This window comes from Oncorhynchus tshawytscha, linkage group LG28, assembly GCF_018296145.1.
Source record: "Oncorhynchus tshawytscha isolate Ot180627B linkage group LG28, Otsh_v2.0, whole genome shotgun sequence".
NCBI classification, from domain to species: domain Eukaryota; kingdom Metazoa; phylum Chordata; class Actinopteri; order Salmoniformes; family Salmonidae; genus Oncorhynchus; species Oncorhynchus tshawytscha.
Genome location: NC_056456.1, coordinates 22221100 through 22241040, shown reverse-complemented (window position 1 = coordinate 22241040; position 19941 = coordinate 22221100). Strand labels below are relative to the sequence as shown.

Below are 19941 nucleotides of genomic sequence, written 5' to 3'. Positions count from 1 at the left end.
ATGAGGCCTCACCTCCTGGCTACACTAGTGACCATATCCCCGTGCATCCCGCAAAGGCGGAGGGGTTGCTAACATTTACGATAGCAAATTTCAATTTACAAAAAAAAAAAATGACGTTTTCGTCTTTTGAGCTTCTAGTCATGAAATCTACGCAGCCTACTCAATCACTTTTTATAGCTACTGTTTACAGGCCTCCTGGGCCATATACAGCGTTTCTCACTGAGTTCCCTGAATTCCTATCGGACCTTGTAGTCATAGCAGATAATATTCTAATCTTTGGTGACTTTAATATTCACATGGAAAAGTCCACAGACCCACTCCAAAAGGCTTTCGGAGCCATCATCGACTCAGTGGGTTTTGTCCAACATGTCTCTGGACCCACTCACTGTCACAGTCATACGCTGACCTAGTTTTGTCCCATGGAATAAATGTGGTGGATCTTAATGTTTTTCCTCATAATCCTGGACTATCGGACCACCATTTTATTACGTTTGCAATTGCAACAAATAATCTGCTCAGACCCCAACCAAGGAACATCAAAAGTCGTGCTATAAATTCACAGACAACACAAAGATTCCTTGATGCCCTTCCAGACTCCCTCTGCCTACCCAAGGACGCCAGAGGACAAAAATCAGTTAACCACCTAACTGAGGATCTCAATTTAACCTTGCGCAATACCCTAGATGCAGTTGCACCCCTAAAAACTAAACAAAATTCTCATAAGAAACTAGCTCCCTGGTACACAGAAAATACCCGAGCTCTGAAGCAAGCTTCCAGAAAATTGGAACGGAAATGGCGCCACACCAAACTGGAAGTCTTCCGACTAGCTTGGAAAGACAGTACCGTGCAGTACCGAAGAGCCCTTACTGCTGCTCGATCATCCTATTTTTCTAACTTAATTGAGGAAAATAAGAACAATCCGAAATTCCTTTTTGATACTGTCGCAAAGCTAACTAAAAAGCAGCATTCCCCAAGAGAGGATGACTTTCACTTTAGCAGTGATAAATTCATGAACTTCTTTGAGGAAAAGATTATGATTATTAGAAAGCAAATTACGGACTCTTCTTTAAACCTGCGTATTCCTCAAACCTCAGTTGTCCTGAGTCTGCACAACTCTGCCAGGACCTAGGATCAAGAGAGACGCTCAAGTGTTTTAGTACTATATCTCTTGACACAATGATGAAAATAATCATGGCCTCTAAACCTTCAAGCTGCATACTGGACCCTATTCCAACTAAACTACTGAAAGAGCTGCTTCCTGTGCTTGGCCCTCCTATGTTGAACATAATAAATGGCTCTCTATCCACTGGATGTGTACCAAACTCACTAAAAGTGGCAGTAATAAAGCCTCTCTTGAAAAAGCCAAACCTTGACCCAGAAAATATAAAAAACTATCGGCCTATATCGAATCTTCCATTCCTCTCAAAAATTTTAGAGAAGGCTGTTGCTCAGCAACTCACTGCCTTCCTGAAGACAAACAATGTATACGAAATGCTTCAGTCTGGTTTTAGACCCCATCATAGCACTGAGACGGCACTTGTGAAGGTGGTAAATGACATTTTAATGGCATCGGACCGAGGCTCTGCATCTGTCCTCGTGCTCCTAGACCTTAGTGCCGCTTTTGATACCATCGATCACCACATTCTTTTGGAGAGATTGGAAACCCAAATTGGTCTACACGGACAAGTTCTGGCCTGGTTTAGATCTTATCTGTCGGAAAGATATCAGTTTGTCTCTGTGAATGGTTTGTCCTCTGACAAATCAACTGTAAATTTCGGTGTTCCTCAAGGTTCCGTTTTAGGACCACTATTGTTCTCACTATATATTTTACCTCTTGGGGATGTTATTCGAAAACATAATGTAAACTTTCACTGCTATGCGGATGACACACAGCTGTACATTTCAATGAAACATGGTGAAGCCCCAAAATTGCCCTCGCTAGAAGCATGTGTTTCAGACATAAGGAAGTGGATGGCTGCAAACTTTCTACTATTAAACTCGGACAAAACAGAGATGCTTGTTCTAGGTCCCAAGAAACAAAGAGATATTCTGTTGAATCTGACAATTAATCTTAATGGTTGTACAGTCGTCTCAAATAAAACTGTGAAGGACCTCGGCGTTACTCTGGACCCTGATCTCTCTTTGAAGAACATATCAAGACCATTTCAAGGACATCTTTTTCCATCTACGTAACATTGCAAAAATCAGAAACTTTCTGTCCAAAAATGATGCAGAAAAATTAATCCATGCTTTTGTCACTTCTAGGTTAGACTACTGCAATGCTCTATTTTCCGGCTACCCGGATAAAGCACTAAATAAACTTCAGTTAGTGCTAAATACGGCTGCTAGAATCCTGACTAGAACCAAAAAATTTGATCATATTACTCCAGTGCTAGCCTCTCTACACTGGCTTCCTGTCAAAGCAAGGGCTGATTTCAAGGTTTTACTGCTAACCTACAAAGCATTACATGGGCTTGCTCCTACCTATCTCTCTGATTTGGTCCTGCCGTACATACCTACACGTACGCTACGGTCACAAGACGCAGGCCTCCTAATTGTCCCTAGAATTTCTAAGCAAACAGCTGGAGGCAGGGCTTTCTCCTATAGAGCTCCATTTTTATGGAACGGTCTGCCTACCCATGTCAGAGACGCAAACTCGGTCTCAACCTTTAAGTCTTTACTGAAGACTCATCTCTTCAGTGGGGCATATGATTGAGTGTAGTCTGGCCCAGGAGTGTGAAGGTGAACGGAAAGGCTCTGGAGCAACGAACCGCCCTTGCTGTCTCTGCCTGGCCGGTTCCCCTCTTTCCACTGGGATTCTCTGCCTCTAACCCTATTACAGGGGCTGGGTCACTGGCTTACTGGGGCTCTCTCATGCCGTCCCTGGAGGGGGTGCGTCACCTGAGTGGGTTGATTCACTGTTGTGGTCATCCTGTCTGGGTTGGCGCCCCCCTTGGGTTGTGCCGTGGCGGAGATCTTTGTGGGCTATACTCAGCCTTGTCTCAGGATGGTAAGTTGGTGGTTGAAGATATCCCTCTAGTGGTGTGGGGGCTGTGCTTTGGCAAAGTGGGTGGGGTTATATCCTTCCTGTTTGGCCCTGTCCGGGGGTGACCTCGGATGGGGCCACAGTGTCTCCTGACCCCTCCTGTCTCAGCCTCCAGTATTTATGCTGCAGTAGTTTATGTGTCGGGGGCTGGGGTCAGTTTGTTATATCTGGAGTACTTCTCCTGTCCTATTCGGTGTCCTGTGTGAATCTAAGTGTGCGTTCTCTAATTCTCTCCTTCTCTCTTTCTTTCTCTCTCTCGGAGGACCTGAGCCCTAGGACCTGAGCTCCAGGACTACCTGACATGATGACTCCTTGCTGTCCCCAGTCCACCTGGCCATGCTGCTGTTCCAGTTTCAACTGACCTGAGCCCTAGGACCATGCCCCAGGACTACCTGACATGATGACTCCTTGCTGTCCCCAGTCCACCTGGCCATGCTGCTGCTCCAGTTTCAACTTCCACCTGACTGTGCTGCTGCTCCAGTTTCAACTGTTCTGCCTTATTATTATTCGACCATGCTGGTCATTTATGAACATCTTGGCCATGTTCTGTTATAATCTCCACCCGGCACAGCCAGAAGAGGACTGGCCACCCCACATAGCCTGGTTCCTCTCTAGGTTTCTTCCTAGGTTTTGGCCTTTCTAGGGAGTTTTTCCTAGCCACTGTGCTTCTACACCTGCATTGCTTGCTGTTTGGGGTTTTAGGCTGGGTTTCTGTACAGCACTTTGAGATATCAGCTGATGTACGAAGGGCTATATAAATAAATAAATTTGATTTGATTTGATTTGTTCAGATATCGGTAAGTGGACTGGAGACAGGTCATGAAAGGGATAACAAATCCAGTTTGTGTCTTCGGTTTCGGAGAAGTACCTGCATCTTTGCGCACCCAGCTCACTCAGGTGCTTCGCTATAATCACATTTGACATTGTCTGTAAACTTGCGTTCATTTGCACACACTAAATCATACAATGATGAAAAAACCTGTGTGTTGTCCTTGATAATGCAGAAAAAGAGCTCCAACGTCTTAATCATAGCCTAAATTTTGTCCCACACATTGAATAGTTGCAATCCTAGATTCAGATCATTCAGGTGAGAAAAAACATCATGAAGATCAGCCAGTCGTGTGGGAAACTCATCACGCAAGTGGTCAGACAAGTGAAAATTATGGTCAGTAAATAAAACTTTAAGCTCTTCTCTCAATTTAAGTGTCAATACTTTGCCCCTTGATAACCAGCGCACTTCTGTATGTTGTAAAAGCGTTACATGGTTGCTGCCCATATCATTGCATAATGCAGAAAATACGAGAGTTCAGGGGCCTTGTGAACTTAAAGTTAATAAACCAATTAGGCACATTTGGGCAGCCTTGATACAACATATTGAACAGAAATGCAATGGTTCAATGGATCAGTCTAAACATTGCATGTACACTGCCATCTAGTGGCCAAAATCTCTAAATTGTGACTGGGCTGGATTAATACATTATGGCCTTTTTCTTGCATTTCAAAGATGGTACAAAAAATATATTTTACCACATCTAATGTGTCATATTCTCCTACCTTAATTTCGCATTTCCACAAACTTCAAGGTGTTTCCTTTCAAATGGTATCAAGAATATGCAGATCCTTCAGGTCCTGAGCTACAGGAGGTTAGATTTGGGTATGTCATTTTAGGAGATTTTTTTAAAAAAAAGGGTCCGATCCTTAAGTTAACCATTTTCACTGTAGTGTCCAAAACGTCTTTCAAGCTGTCAGGCATTCCCTTGGCAGCATTCCCTTGGCAGTGTACCCAAATGGCATCCTCTGTCTCCCTGTCATGGATTTTGCGCAATCAGTACAGATACAAACACATCTTGACTACCAAAGTCCATTTGATGTCACAAAGCTGTTCAGTACTTTAAAAATATCCTCTCCTGTTGTCCTGGTTTCCAGTGGTTTGTAGAAGAGGATGATCCTTAATTGACCCCACATAAATGTAACGGACATATACCAGGAGCTGTGCCAGGCCTGCCACGTCTGTTGACTCATCCAGCTGTAACACAGAATTCACTGGCTTGTATGCGAAGCAGCCATGTCACTAATGCATCGTGAAGCAGTATTGTTTGATGAAGGCATTGTCTGTAGCTTTTTGTGCCTTTAAATTATTTGTATATTCATTTGGCGTACCCCTGGGGGGAATAGCCGTACACCAGTTTGGGAATAGCCGCCCCAAACATTTTGATTGTCTGCTTAGATATGCATCCAGATATATCCTTCGGTAGGCAGGCCCAGGCTTGGGTGTCAGTGTGACAGAGGGAGCTACTAGGATATCAACACATCAGCTCAACTGAAGCCGAATCAAAAATGGGGCTCAACTGTTGGCCAGGCCACAGAATGACAGCAGGTCTGGTTGCGTTTGTGGTCACTGCTGTGCGGGGCGGGGGGGCTGAGCTCACAGAGAGAGCCCCATCTGTAGACCCAAGTACCACTCTGTGCTGGCTGGCTATACTCTGATGCCCATCTATCTATGCATATCTAGTGTGTAGATAACAACATTTGAATGTATTTCCACAAAAAAAAGACAATGTTGAGAACCAGGCAATGTAAAACGGCATAGTTAGCTTTAATACAAAATAGATAATGCAACAAAATGTGTCTTTTGAAAAATTAAAAGCAGTAAAACGTGTATAACCACATGGCCAGACTATTAACACAAAACATCTGATGGGATGTCTACACATCATCATGCACTAAACAAAAACTGGCCTCAAACAGATCAGGTTTAGCATTAGGTCAAATAAAACTAGCAATCTGATTTAATCAAATTACCAAAATATGCAGTTATTGTCTTTAACTTGTTGTTGAGAAAGTTCTGTTCCACCTCTACTCTCCCACCAGGCCCTGCAAGAGAGGCGATCTGGAACCCAACCATAAAAATAAAACATTGTTACTATACGAATTATAAGTCCGAGTCATTGACATGAACATTTATTATATAGAGAAAAAAAATCAGCACCTTGATTTATAATAAGTTTTTCAATGAAAAGTAATGTAATAGATTTGTATGTAAATCTAGTACACTGTATGGTTCAACATCCCTGCCTGTCTGCACAAAGCTGGCAAGTAATTATTGACAGAGGCTGCCTTCAGAGGCAGCCCAATTCAGATTTCTTTTCACTAAATTGGTCTTCTTGACCAACCAGATCAGCTCTGAAAAAGGCCTGATGTGATTGGTCAAAAGCCCAATTAGTGGAAAAAAAGATCAGAATTGGGGTGCCTATAAACTCTGCCGTTTGCTAAACCACAGCAACCGTTCTGACAATAACAGTAAAGGCCAAACAGAGCCAGACTCAGACCTAAATACATACTTTTATTTAACTAACCTTAGTCAGATCCACCACAATCAAACCCCTCTAGAAAATGAAACAAAAAAACAACAATACTCACTAACTCGGACTAAAATAAATAGGGGCCTTGTGCAATTAGCCAATTCGCAAGTAGTATTTTGATCAACTGGGTGGCTTGGGTCAATGTAGTTCTATACACTCCCCTCTGTATTTATTTGGACAGTGACGCTACTTTTTTTTCTCTACGTCTTTCTGCCTCAACTTTCTCACTCATCATTCACAGTTAATGCATAATTATGCATAACCATGGTACCATCAACATTAATGTAGAAGTGTTCAGAAACATCTTCTATTCTAGCTTAAAATAAGTGACAATGCATTATTCACCATTCAGTTCCTATTGGGCAAAACATAACTGGAAACACAACCAAAACAAGCTGTGAATGCATCCAACAAGTTCGTAGAGTGGCAAGTGATGTTGTCATTGTGTACAAGGACTATGGGACCAAATAGTAAACGTTTGACTACTTTAATACACTATAAGTGAATTTGGCCAAATACTTATGACTTCTTCAAAAAGGGGGACTAGATACAGGTAAAACAGATGTATAAAAATACCCTAAAAAAAATGGTGACATTCTGTACTGTCACTTCATATGAAACAATCCCAAATCCTGGGGAATATAGCCAAATTTAAATATTTTAGCCTCCTTGACCAAATAAATACGGAGTGGAGTGTGCTTCTTCTATACTCATTATACTGATCTTCTGATAACAGCCACCACGGACTTAGCTTTATAGTAGCAAGTAGTAGTAAACCTGCACTCAAAATAGTTAGATATGCCACTGCTAAATAAGTAGGTCAATAGGTTACCAAATAGGTGACAGCCTGCTTTGTTAGACAGCTGATAACATGCATGATGGCATAATGAAATCATCATAAGGCCTATGTAGCCTTTCCCAGCTCTGGGAGCCTTTGATCAGACAGTGAGAACACTTACAGCCACGGGATAGCACAGAGATGGGCAACCAAGTAAATAAAGGAGAAGTATGGGCATTCCCCAAAACATGCCCAGTAGAGGCTCAGCTGGGCAGGCAGGCGCCTGGCATCATCAGCGCTGACTACGGCTATGTCCTAACCTTTCCTGAAGTGTGCACTTGCACATTTTCTTGCCTGGATTTACCAAATGGTGGCAACTCCCTCTAGCCAATCCTTATACCAATCCAATGACGAGGAATGTGCAAGTACACACTTTGGGATAAAGGTGGTAAATTGGGATGCAGCTTTGATCTTCTTCCATAAAAGGAGCCCTGCAGAAACTTCACACTTCTATAGGCCTTCAGACTGTACTGCTGTACTCTAATTTACACTGAAATATCAACAAATAGAAATGTATCTTGAATCAATCGTAGCCAAGCATGACTAGCATGCAGAAAGACTCAACATCCAAACATGAGTTGCAAACCACCAATACTCCTCCACTTGCACATATAACCTACCTGATCCATGTCTGCATTTCGCGGGAGGAAGTACACAATATTATCAGATATCATTTTGGACAACCTGAAAATGTCAAAAGTATTAACAGTTAAGGAAAACAGTGTTCTACGACAACGTAATAGAACGCTACAATGCATGTAAATACTAGTGGAATATGAAAAGATGGCAAACTAGATTGGCAAGCAAAGACCAACCCACAAACAAAACTAACTGCACATCCCAAGTTCCTCAAAATTCAAAAGGCACTCGCACATCTGAGCTATCTTTTTTACAGGTGCATGGTAACAGTTGAATCAAATGAAAAAATGGAAAGAACCCGCACACTGCTCTTAATAGTATCACTCCTCTTTAATAAGCTTCACGGCCCTCGTCAGAACGTGAGGCTGATATGTAAAGCTTATTAAAGAGCAGTGATACTATCAAGAGCATTGTGCTGGTTCCTTTTTTCTCATTACATCCACAATTCCTGTCTTCATATTCCCCCTTAGCTAGCTAACAAACTGCTGGCCTTGTCACTCTGCCTCTCTGCCTGGGTCTGTCTCGGAGTCTGGCCTGTTGCCTGACTAATAGCCTGAGAGCAGCTTCATTGTGAGAAATAAAGGATATCCATTTGGCGCCATCATGGTCTTGATATTGAAGACGTCTGCGCTGAGGTAGTCTGGGCCGCCCCAGGGGGGGCTGAGGAACACCACGTCCGCCCGCAGACGAGGTGCCAGCTGCAGGAAGTCTCCCTGCACAAAGTCGATGTGCTCGGCCACCTTGTAGACCTGGGCGTTGTGCTGTGCCAGGGCCAGACGCACTGGGTCGATGTCAATGGCTAGCACTGCATGGGGGCAGGGACATGGAGGACAGAGAGTCAGACACACAGGGAGTACCATGCAGGACAACGTGCTCTCTGTTTAAATGTCTGGAGGAAGGGAAAGGGACAGACGGCATCTCAAATGCCACCGTATTCCCTATGTAGTGCACTACTTTTGACCAGGGCCCATAACTGCACTATATATGGAAAGACACGCAGACTTGAGTCAGACACACAGGGAGAACCACTAAGGACAATATGACACATAACTGTTAACCTATAGGATATAATATGGGCCCTAGAGGTTTTCCTGGTCACGTCACAGGGTCAGGAATACTCTTGCCCTATTTATAAAGGCAGACACTGTAACCAAAAATATCTACATTTTATAAGATATTAAAGCAAAGGAGCCTCTGAAGCTTGGCTCAAATATGATGCTACTATACCCCTCTTCCCAGTGAGGGCAAACTGGATGGCATTGCCTCCCACTCCACAGAAGGCGTCTATGATGAGTTCAGAGTGGAAACTCTCCTGGACCCTCAGGGCAATGTGCTCTGCTATCTTCTCTGGGGTAACAGAGAACCAGCCCTCTGTACAGACAGACAAACGGACAGACAGGCTTTAACAAACTGAATACAAAGATGCAATTAATATTCTCTCATTTTACCATTTAAAAAAAAATATATATATATATACACACAGTGTAGAATTGTTTAATTTATTGATTCATATTTTAATAAATCATAATTTTTGGATTGGGGGGTGATCCCCAATGCAAAGCATAGCCACCAGAGGTCAGTCAACTGTAAAATGGTTTTGTCCAAACAATGCCAAATATTTTGGTTCATTATTGATTTATCAAATTTGTCCAGAAATATGATATATAATTGATTTTTGTGGGCTCATAAGTCATGCTAGTTCCATTCGCAACTTCCCCAAAATAACAAACACTATTAGTGACGATTACATGTTAAAACAGCTGTCATTCACAACATTTTACTGCAGGCAAATATTAGGCCTGCTGGAATATAAAGTAGGTGTGTGTGTATTTTCAATTATATTGAGAATAGCCTGAATATATCATACAAGACAACCCAAAAACGATTGAATAAGTATGCTGTTATTATTGAGGTATATTTGATAGACTATGTGGCGAGGCTGGGATGCTTCATAAACCAACCACGTCCTCCGGTCTCTCCTCACCTAGACCATCTGCCTTTTCTCAAGCAGCCATTGCTGGTTCCTTTTCAGTTGCTTGTTTTCACAGCCTCCTCAGAGTATAAACACCTGCTAAGGCAAACAATGCTGGGAGTGCACTCTTCTCTTGTAACGCTTCACGTTCCTCACTCTTTCATTACAGTCCTCATCCCTCCCTGTTCTGAGAAAAGTGGCCGAGGAGAGGGTGTTTCACAAAGAAATATGGATGGACTTTCCAATTGAGCTCAAGGGAGGATCCGTAGATACATTTGGTTTGTTTTCCTAAATGTTCACTGAGATGGGAGATATTCCTTTCAGTTTGTAGTGGATTCTCAAAACCGATTGCTGTTCCTGAAGGAAACCTCTAACACCACGTTAAATAGTTTTTTACCTATATGACTTCAGTCCCAAAATACTAGATTACCCCTCCTCACACTCTGCTCTCTATCATCAGCCAGGCACTGCTACATGAGGCTGTATAGAGACTTTCCTCCTGTACCTAATTGAGCAATAGACACCATATGAATCTGATAGGACTAGGTGTAAATAATTTGGACTGAGTTTCAGCCATGGTGTGGTATGTATCCTGGCTCTTCTCTGTTGACATGAATAAGTGAGAGGTTACGAAGGCTCTGATCTCATTTTCAAACAGAATTTGGAATGCACTGTGAAAGATCTCTGATTGGAGCGAGGGGAACATATTAGTCACACTACTAGAATAGGGAGAGATTCGGCAGGACGAGATTGGCCCTCTAACAGATAAGCTCTTTGCCAGAAAAAGGTTGGAGAACCACTTGATGTTTTGAACCAATGTTAAAATCAATGTTTAAAATGATAAATGAAAAAGGATGCATTTGGAGGATTTCAGTGGAGGTGAAAAAAAGAGCTTTTATACCTGATCACTAACAGTATGAATATTTGTCCTTCTAGAGTACAAGGTTGCTTCTGTTTCTGCTACAGGATCTACACTTTGTGTTGGAAATGGAAAACTAGTCCTTCTACTTAAATGAACCTAATCTGCATTCAGAGTGCCAATCATTAGTCTCTTATCAGTGCATCCGTGTTTAAAAACGGAGTCATAGTCTGGTGCACTTAAATGAGAGGACATGTGCACGAGCAGGGAACGAGGAAGCGGGCGGGAGGGAGGAGGCGAGAGAGAGTAGAGTTGCTCTGCTGGGAGACAGGGAGGAAGCCTGCTGGTGTCATGTGATGCAGGAGGGAGAAATGTGAGGTATGCTTCACTGGCATCAGCACTTCTCCCTAAAGACAGACAGAGGTGGGCCCTGCCTGCCAGCTCATCCATGTGCCCTCTACATCCTTGACTCTCTTCCCCTCTTGACAACATGTTAGACTTCAGGAGCAGCAAAACTGTATCTTATACCTCGGACATACAGCCATTCGTTTCTCAACCAGAGAAAAATACTTAACATTCAGTCACCTTGAGAAAATCCTTTCCTTTTCAGAATAAAGTGCATTCCTGAATCACATTTGACCCTCCGTTTGGGCTGCATTAATAGATGTGGTTGGGAGACTACAATAGGAGAATAGTTCTCAAACTAGAGGAATATTAACAACAATATGGAGGTCAGGTAGTTCCTCCATATGATTAACCCTTTCTGCTGGAGCCTGTATGAACAAATTGAAAGTGTGTGTGTTCGGTTTGCTCCGTGACTCACCGTGGTCCAGCTTGATGCCCTCATCGAACCTGGAGAAGAGACGGTAGCGCTGGGCCCAGTACTTAGCCAGCTCGGGCTCCGCTGCAATCTCAGCTGGCATCACTCCACATTTTCCTCTTTTCTTTGTCTTCTTGTTCTTCTTCTTACCAGTCTTCCCAGTAGACTCTGGGAAATAGGCCGTGCAAAAGTAGTAAATTGTACAAGACTTCAACAATCAAACAAGAAATACACCCCAACAAGTATAGATCTGACATGAACGCTTCATGAAAAAGCCCTGGGTTAGAAAAAGGTCTAAACTGGCTGAGGCAAACCAACCTGTGTTATTATGTTCAAGTGCATTGGGAACTAAGTAGTCTGGTATGTCCAGTGAGTACACCTCTCTTCTGAATTGAATCTCTTCTTCCTCTACTCTGGTAAAGATGTTCTGCTGGGAGGGTTGAGGGAGCTGCTCAGTACAGTCCAACTCCAAACAGAGTTGAGGACTATCTTCCTTCATCTCTTCTTCTCCCTCTGACTGTGGACAAGCAGGCCTCTCCTTGTCGGCATGCTCCCCGTGCTCATGCGACTGGCCTTTTGACATGTCCGGGACGGCTGTGTGTGTGCCGTTGTCTTTCTGAACCCTCTGGAGGAAACTCTGAACCTGAAAACAAGAGCAGCACGTGAATGAGTGCGTGAATACAACAAACACGCATGACCAATGAACGCTGGAGGAACAGAGAAGCATTACAACGAAACCATACTTTTTAAAGTAGGCCTCAACAGGGCTCAAGTCATTTCTACTGTGCCTGCTGGATGATGGTGCCATTTGCTGCAGACAGTAAATACTGCAAGTCTTGCCCAGAAGATCAATCCAGTGAGCTCAAAACAAAGATCAATGGAAAAGCACTGCATTTAACTGGTTTAACTCCTCTCACAGTGCGACACATGACTTAATAATGTCTCAACACCGTAGAAACACACCGATGTCCACTATACCTGTAGGCACTATACCCGTAGGCTACACTAAGTCATTACCTTTCTGAAGTGCAGTACCTTGACAAGTTTCAATTGCTCTGGGATAATACAATCCCGCACAGTCAGCAAACAGAACAGTAGCCTTTCCTAGCCTCTCTACCATGGTTTGAATAAGCATGTTAGAGTTCATAGCGACCAGCTGAACACACTCTTCCTTTACTCCTCAAGGTCAGTCTTATCAATGAAATGTGACGGATCATCATTATTTGAGTCAGTGAACTTTAAACAGTGCGGCTACCCTCGGACCAGTGCAGCGTGGCGGCTCATTGTAAATAGATTCAGTTGGTTGAAACAGCAGCTGCATGCATAAGAGATGTGGTGTGTCAGGAGGCCAGCACTGACAGGAGGGGAGGGAGGACGTGAGTATTGGCTGTGCTCCCATTCTCTCCTCTCTCTGCCAGTGGAGACTGAGGCAGAGTAAGAAATGAGGTAGACCTCTCTGAAAAGGCTCCCCAGTGTTAACCACAGGGCATTTCACCCACCTGAATTTCACCCACCTAGTCAGGAGCTGCTATGAAATGTGGGTGTGCAGTACTAAAATGAGAGTGATTCTATTAGTATCGCAATCAATAGCAATCGTACTGTTTGTGAAAATAATTTGCAAAATTGTACTTTTTGAAAGGTCTTAGTCAACTTGGGCTCTGTGTTATCTCCCTCTTCAGTAAAGAAGGTGTGCGTGTTGTGGCAGGCTGCTTTCCTCCCTCCATGTTGCTTCCTATTCCTCCCAGCCCTACTTCCATGGTGGTGACTGGGGCTGGGCTTAAACTTCAGCACGCTCTCAATCCTAAAAAAAACACAACATAGAGACTGATATTCTAAGAGGACAATCAACCGTTTGTACATATACCTGGATTATTTTCAAAATGTCACCCTATTGCCTACATACTGTATAGTGCACTACTTTTTGACCAGGCTGGGTCAAAAGTAGTGCACTTTATAGGGAATAGGCTCCCATTTGGGACGAGGGAGTAATGCTGACTTACATGGGGTCGTGGCTGCGCTTTAACCCCAGTTTATCCCAGGCTTCATCCACAGACATCTGAGGGTTCTCCTCCACATCCAGTTCATGGCTGGGTCAACAGATCAGTAGATGACAGATCGATACACAGCATTAGCCTTACACACCATCACAATGATCGAACAAGACTGCATTCCAATTGGTACCATATTCCCTATATAGTGTACACTTTTGACTGGAGGGCCCTGGTCAAAAGTAGTACACTATATAGGGAATGTGTAGCCAACAGTAGAATGTTTATGAGATGCAATAAACAAGAAAATAGGAAAATGTAGAAAAATATTGTTATAGTCTCACAAAGCACTGTGTAGGCTAAATCACATATCAGTCCCCAGTACCAGCCTTTGGGTTGGAATGGGCCATCACGTGATGTTTACTGATTTATGCATACAGATTCCATTTACAGAATGCTTGGTTATTGAAACATGGAGAAGCATCAAAATCTGTGTCTTGGACATGAACATCTCCTTCGATCAAAGTGAAATTGAAAAGACGGATGATAAGCACTTCCATTCATTCCCCTGGCTGACACTTTTACATGCACTGCATCATAACCAATAATGGAAGCCTTTACAAGGTGAATCGTAGCCGACAATGGAAGCCTTTACAAGGTGAATCGTAGCCGACAATGGAAGCCTTTACAAGGTGAATCGTAGCCGACAATGGAAGCCTTTACAAGGTGAATCGTAGCCGACGATGGAAGCCTTTACAAGGTGAATCGTAGCCGACGATGGAAGCCTTTACAAGGTGACGATGGAAGCCTTTACAAGGTGAATCGTAGCCGACGATGGAAGCCTTTTTACAAGGTGAATCGTAGCCGACGATGGAAGCCTTTACAAGGTGAATCGTAGCCGACGATGGAAGCCTTTACAAGGTGAATCGTAGCCGACGATGGAAGCCTTTACAAGGTGAATCGTAGCCGACGATGGAAGCCTTTAAAGGGTGAATCGTAGCCAATAATGGAATTTACAATGTGAATCGCAGTTCAATTCAATCCCCTACGAAAAATATTTCAGTCACTGTCAGCATATACAGTGGCAAGAAACAGCATGGGACCCCTTTGGAAATACCTGGATTTCTGCATAAATTGGTCATGCATTTTGATCTGATCTTCATCTAGGTCACAACAATAGACAAACACAGTTTGCTTTACTAATAACACACAAACAATGATACTTTTTCATGTCTTTATTGAACACCGTGTAAACATTCACCTTCCAGGGTAGAAAAAGTATGTGAACCCTTGGATTTAATAACTGGTTGACTCTCCTTTGGCAGCAATAACCTCAACCAAATGTTTTCTGTCGTTGCGGATCAGACCTGCACAACCGTCAGGAGGAATTTTGGACCATTCCTCTTTACAAAACTGTTTCAGTTCAGCAATATTCTTGGGATGTCTGGTGTGAACGGCTCTCGGTCATGCCACAGCATCTCAATCAGGTTGAGGTCATTCTGTTGTTGATTTACTTGTCTTTTTAGGTTGTTGTCCTGTTGCGTCAACCAACTTCTGTTGTGCTTCAATTGGCGGACATATAGCCTAACATTCTCCTGCAAAATGTCTTGATAAACTTGAATTAATTTTTCCATCTGATAGCAAGCTGCCCAGGCCCTGAGGCAGCCCCAAATCATGATGCTCCCTCCACCATACTTTACAGTTGGGATGAGGTTTTTATGTTGGTGTGCTGTGCCTTTTTTTCTCTCCACAGTGTTGTGTTTTCCTTCCAAACATCTCATCTGTAGCTTCATCTGTCCACACAATATTTTGCCAGTAGCACTGTGGAACATCCAGGTGCACATTTGAAAACTTCAGACGTGCAGCAATGCTTTTTTTGGACAGCAGTGGCTTCTTCCCGTGGTGTCCTCCCATGAACACCATTCTTATTTTACGTATCGTAGGCTCGTCAACAGAGATGTTAGCATGTTCCAGAGATTTCTGTAAGTCTTTAGCTGACACTAGGATTGTTCTTAACCTCATTGAGCATTCTGCACTGTGCTCTTGCAGTCATCTTTGCAGGACGGCCACTCCTAGGGAGAGTAGCAACAGTGCTGAACTTTCTCCATTTATAGACCATTTGTCTTACCATGGACTGATGAACAGCAAGGATTTTAGAGATACTTCTGTAAGCCTTTCAAGCTTTATGCAAGTCAACAATTCTTCTTCTTAGGTCTTCTGAGATCTTTTGTTCGAGGCATGGTTTACATCAAGCAATGCTTCTTGTGAATAGGAAACTCAAATTTTGTAAGTGTTTTTTTATAGGGCAAGGCAGCCCTAACCAACATCTCCAATCTCGTCTCATTCATTGGACTCCAGGTTAGCTGACTCATGACTCCAATTAGCTTTTGGAGAAGTCATTAGCCTTTGGGTTCACATACTTTTTCCAACCTACACAATTTAAATTATTTATTTAATATAGACAAGAGAGATACAATTTGTATTATTTTAAGCACACTATGTTTGTCTATTGTTGTGACTTAGATGAAGATCAGATCAAATTTGATGACCAATTTATGCAGAAATCCAGGTAATTCCAAAGGGTTCACATACTTTTTCTTGCCACTTGAAACAGTGATTTCCAGTTATACTATTCTTGGTACTATATTGCTATGCCAACATTAGGAAGAGGACCATACTGTAAAATACTGCAAGACATGAACATTTAGATAAATTGCCATGTAGCTTACCTTCGCTTAAGTTTTGGGACTCTTCCATCTGGTGGTTCATCATCTTCATCACTATTAGACGCTCTTCTCTCACCTGATCCGTTGTTTTCCTGGTGACACCTGCCCTGTTTGGAATCTGAAGGGGGAAAAAAAGTGTACATCATTTGTCCCTACAACATTGCATTCTACATGCATGTTTTCCTTGCAAGAGGATAAAACGGGGAACGAGAAGTCAGCATGTGGTGTAAAACAATGCTACAAAGCCAGATAAAAACAGAAATACTATGAAACAGAAATGACAGCAGTGTTGTGTGGGATCAGTCACAGACAAGATGGAAAGTTCCATTTTTACAGAGCATCCATCACGGTCTACAGTCACAGAGAGGAGACGGCCGTTGATTCAGGCAGTGGTTCTTTGCTCGCTCTGACTAGAGGAACCATTAAAAATGCATGGACCTGTGTCACATGGTCCTTTCATTCAAAGGAACACATCTTTTGATAGTACAATGCATAAAATATTCAGACAGTCACCTACAGTTTGGAAAAAGCCCCAAATTACAAGGACTAAAATATATATGTTTTAAAAGGGATGTGTGTAGGACATTGCTATCGCCTACCCATTCTGAGTGCAATAGGCTACTTTAATGACATCTTTAGTAGGGTCGGGACGATACCAGTATCGCGATACTCGTTAGTATTGTGTCAAGGAAACAAAACATGAAGCAGATTTAAATGACTTAGGAAAACAGCCCTGATGTTGGAAACAAACATCATTATGTTGTCATCCAGAGTCACATATATTTACTTTCCAAGCTAAAGCACACAATATTTTAAATGTTTTCTAAAGGACCAAAGAGTGAGGTCTGCCTAGTGTTTTCATTTTGCATGGGAAAAAAAAAAACCATGATACTGGTATTTAGGTTTTAATAGATTTGAGCGCAAGAACTGTGGGAATCACTGCTATATCAACATAGTGTCAGTCTCAACGATACAGCAAAGTTTCCTGAACTGAGAGACAGAAATATCATGTTTGTAGGCGGGTGAAAGGTCTCACCTCTTAATTCAGTGGACTTAGTTGACGAGGCAGTTCTTTTACGATTACCACCATCACAAGGTTCGTCATTTCCACAGACATGCTCCACTTGTTGTTTGCTCAAATCACACTGACCAACTCCCTCTGACAGAAGGCTCATCTGCCCAATCAGATCGACCACTTCACTAGTGCCCGCCTCACTCCGCTCCAGCCTTCCTTCAAACTCTAAATCCCCTGGGTCACAACAATGAGTCGGCTCTCCTTCGGCTTCACCCTCATGTCCAGGCTGCTTTGTTTCAATGGGTGTACTGCTTGAGTAGTCTATGGTCCATCCCTGGGCTGCCCAGTAGTTGAACTGCTCCCAGTAGTAGAGAAAGGTGTGGCTGGTGTGATTATCCCATGCCTCCTTAGTGCCTGGGCAGTCCCAGGGGGGCTCTGCTGTGGCTGGACAGCTGGAAGTCTCAGGGTGCTTCTCCAACCAGCCCTGCCACAACAACCCCTCTCCCTGCTGGCTCCAGTAGTCTTCCCAACCCTCCTGGGCCTGTGAGGGTTGAGGTTCTGCCTCCGTCTCTCCTTCGGGCCTCTCACTGAGATCAAACCAATCAAACGCTGGCTTGGTGCTTTCAACACTGGGATCATCCTTCTGTGACTGGAGTGGATCATCTTCATCCAGATTCTCAGGGGCTGCTTCCCAGTGGTTGGCATTCTTCCTCCCTAACTTTCTCGCCTTTTAGGAGAGACACAAAGACACTAGGTGAGAGAGCATAGGACTACATGTGATAGTGACCCTAACCCACAAATATAGAACATACACTATAGGCTACAGTCAGAAATGGTAGAATGATTTTTTTTGACAGTGTGTGCAGGATTTTTTTTGTTGTTGCCTAATTTAGATATGCTTCTACTTAGAATATCTGACATTTTGGTAAACTGTGTTAGTCAACTTGTCTATAATTAGATACATGCTGCTTCTCTTCGTCACTATATGTTGCCTGAGAAGACTTAAAAAAAAAAACTTGCTCACCAGAATAAATCAGTTTGCAAACAATGTAAAAAATAAAATGGAGTTAATAAAGCCGCATACACACTTGGTCTCTTTTTTGTTTTCTTGAGTAAGGTAGCTCCACAATGCAGGTGTTTCAGCCTAGCTCAGTGGATTATGTGCGTAGGGGTTGGTAATGTTCTCTAGTTACTAGCTAGAAAAGCTAGAAAATTCAAGCCCCTTGGGTGATGCCAAAGAGTTACATTAGAAGTGCCCATCCAAGAAGGATCAAGGTCATTGGCCACAGATAAAATGTCAAATCACGTTATCTACCGTAGCTTTAATTGGACTGATCATGTCAACATCTTACTTTCAAAATCTTAGCTAGCAGACATCATCATGAAGTCTACGATCAACATTGGGCATGCTGTCAATCCAGCACGACTTCTGCCGTGCTCAAAACAACTTAACTTAGTACTGGGAAATCTGACTTCAGTGAGTTCAAGACAATTGGGAACTCTGGGAAACTAACCTTAGACTGCTGCGCCACTTGAGGTATTGTTCCCTCTTTATTCGGATATAACCGTAGGGACTGCGGGTTATGAGTCAACCCGCACATCAGTAATCGGAGCAACATGACCTCTTCTTTCTTTTAGGTGGACTCTCTGGTGAAGGATAAACAGGCAATGTTTACTTGCTACTACTTACAGATTTCCTTTGTGCAGAGGAGCTTATGAACTCCACAGGCAGTCCCATTCTGGCCATAAGCTGGGCTTCTTCATCGATTGGTTCATCCTCCTCCTCAGTCTCTTCATCTTCTGCCTGGTCCTCTCCATGCTCATCCTCTGCCTCTGAGTGCAACAATAGGCTGAGTTACAGACAACTTTCAGGTTTCAGAAAAGGTTGGCAACATGCATGTCAATTATTTGGGAGTGGTTAGGTTAGCCAAGTGCAACTCAACTCCAAGACATACTACAGAACAACGGAGTTAACCTGCAACTAGTGTGGCAAACTGGAGCTCCACGTCACACAAAATGATTGATTGTGTCAAACTATGGATTTCAGTAACCATAGCCCGCAATTACATGGGACAATAACCTGTGTAATTGCGGGCTACTCACTGGATGACGAAATCCGTACTTATGATCAAAACTTGTATGAGATGTCTGAGCTCCAGTCGGTCACACTAGTCTGATCAACGCCGTTGATGTGAAGTACATCGTGTCGTTGAGCTTTACTTGACTAGGGTTAGGTATGTGCAATGACGTATACTACATTGGTTATGTCCTACCTTGCAGCCCACCTTCGGCCAAGTTAGTGATGTCTTTACGGTCAGATCTGTACAACTCACGATCCCTACACCGGGAGAAAAAGAGGACACAGTCAGTGAAAACAATGCAACACAGTTAACATTGTGTGTTGTACTTGTATAGTAACTATATAGGTAGCTAGCTCACTTACTGTACAAAAGCTCTCGAACACAAGCAGTGTATAGTCCCATCATCTCCAGCCAAGCTCCTTTGGCTGAAAATAATGTCGGCAACCACATTCCATTTTCCATGATCAATCATCATGTTCACACTTGTTAGCTAGATAACGTTAGCGGGAAATGTAAATAGAGAAAGGCTCTTTCACCGCGATCGAAGTTCATCCAGATACACACACGTGTTGGCTACAATGACATCCGTTCCTGG

General features: G+C 43.1%; 1 protein-coding gene across 2 annotated transcripts; it reads right to left on the bottom strand.

The window, feature by feature from the left end:
- Positions 1-5618: 5618 nt before the first annotated feature.
- Positions 5619-19939, bottom strand: tgs1 (trimethylguanosine synthase 1). Of its 2 annotated transcripts, XM_024391604.2 has the most exons (13): positions 19709-19939; positions 19539-19603; positions 18956-19098; positions 17287-17992; positions 16254-16368; positions 13537-13623; positions 13166-13337; positions 11855-12179; positions 11540-11704; positions 9113-9256; positions 8474-8690; positions 7867-7945; positions 5619-5936 (listed from the first exon to the last, which is right to left on the bottom strand). In XM_024391604.2, exons 1-13 carry the CDS (start codon positions 19819-19821, stop codon positions 5823-5825), a joined length of 2445 nt encoding a protein of 814 aa, XP_024247372.1. In that variant the 5' UTR covers positions 19822-19939; the 3' UTR covers positions 5619-5822. The 2 variants fall into 2 exon arrangements, with proteins under 2 accessions (XP_024247372.1, XP_024247373.1); XM_024391605.2 differs by lacking the exons at positions 18956-19098; positions 19539-19603; positions 19709-19939 and adding an exon at positions 18780-18917.
- Positions 19940-19941: the final 2 nt, after the last annotated feature.

Excerpts from the sequence above, each read along its gene's own strand:
- tgs1 (XM_024391604.2), bottom strand. The coding sequence starts at position 19,821 with ATGATGATTGATCATGGAAAATGGAATGTGGTTGCCGACATTATTTTC. Across the intron at positions 19,604-19,708 it reads TGTTCGAGAGCTTTTGTACA|GGATCGTGAGTTGTACAGAT; the intron begins GTAAGTGAGCTA and ends CTCCCGGTGTAG. Across the intron at positions 11,705-11,854 it reads ACTTGAACATAATAACACAG|AGTCTACTGGGAAGACTGGT; the intron begins GTTGGTTTGCCT and ends CCTATTTCCCAG.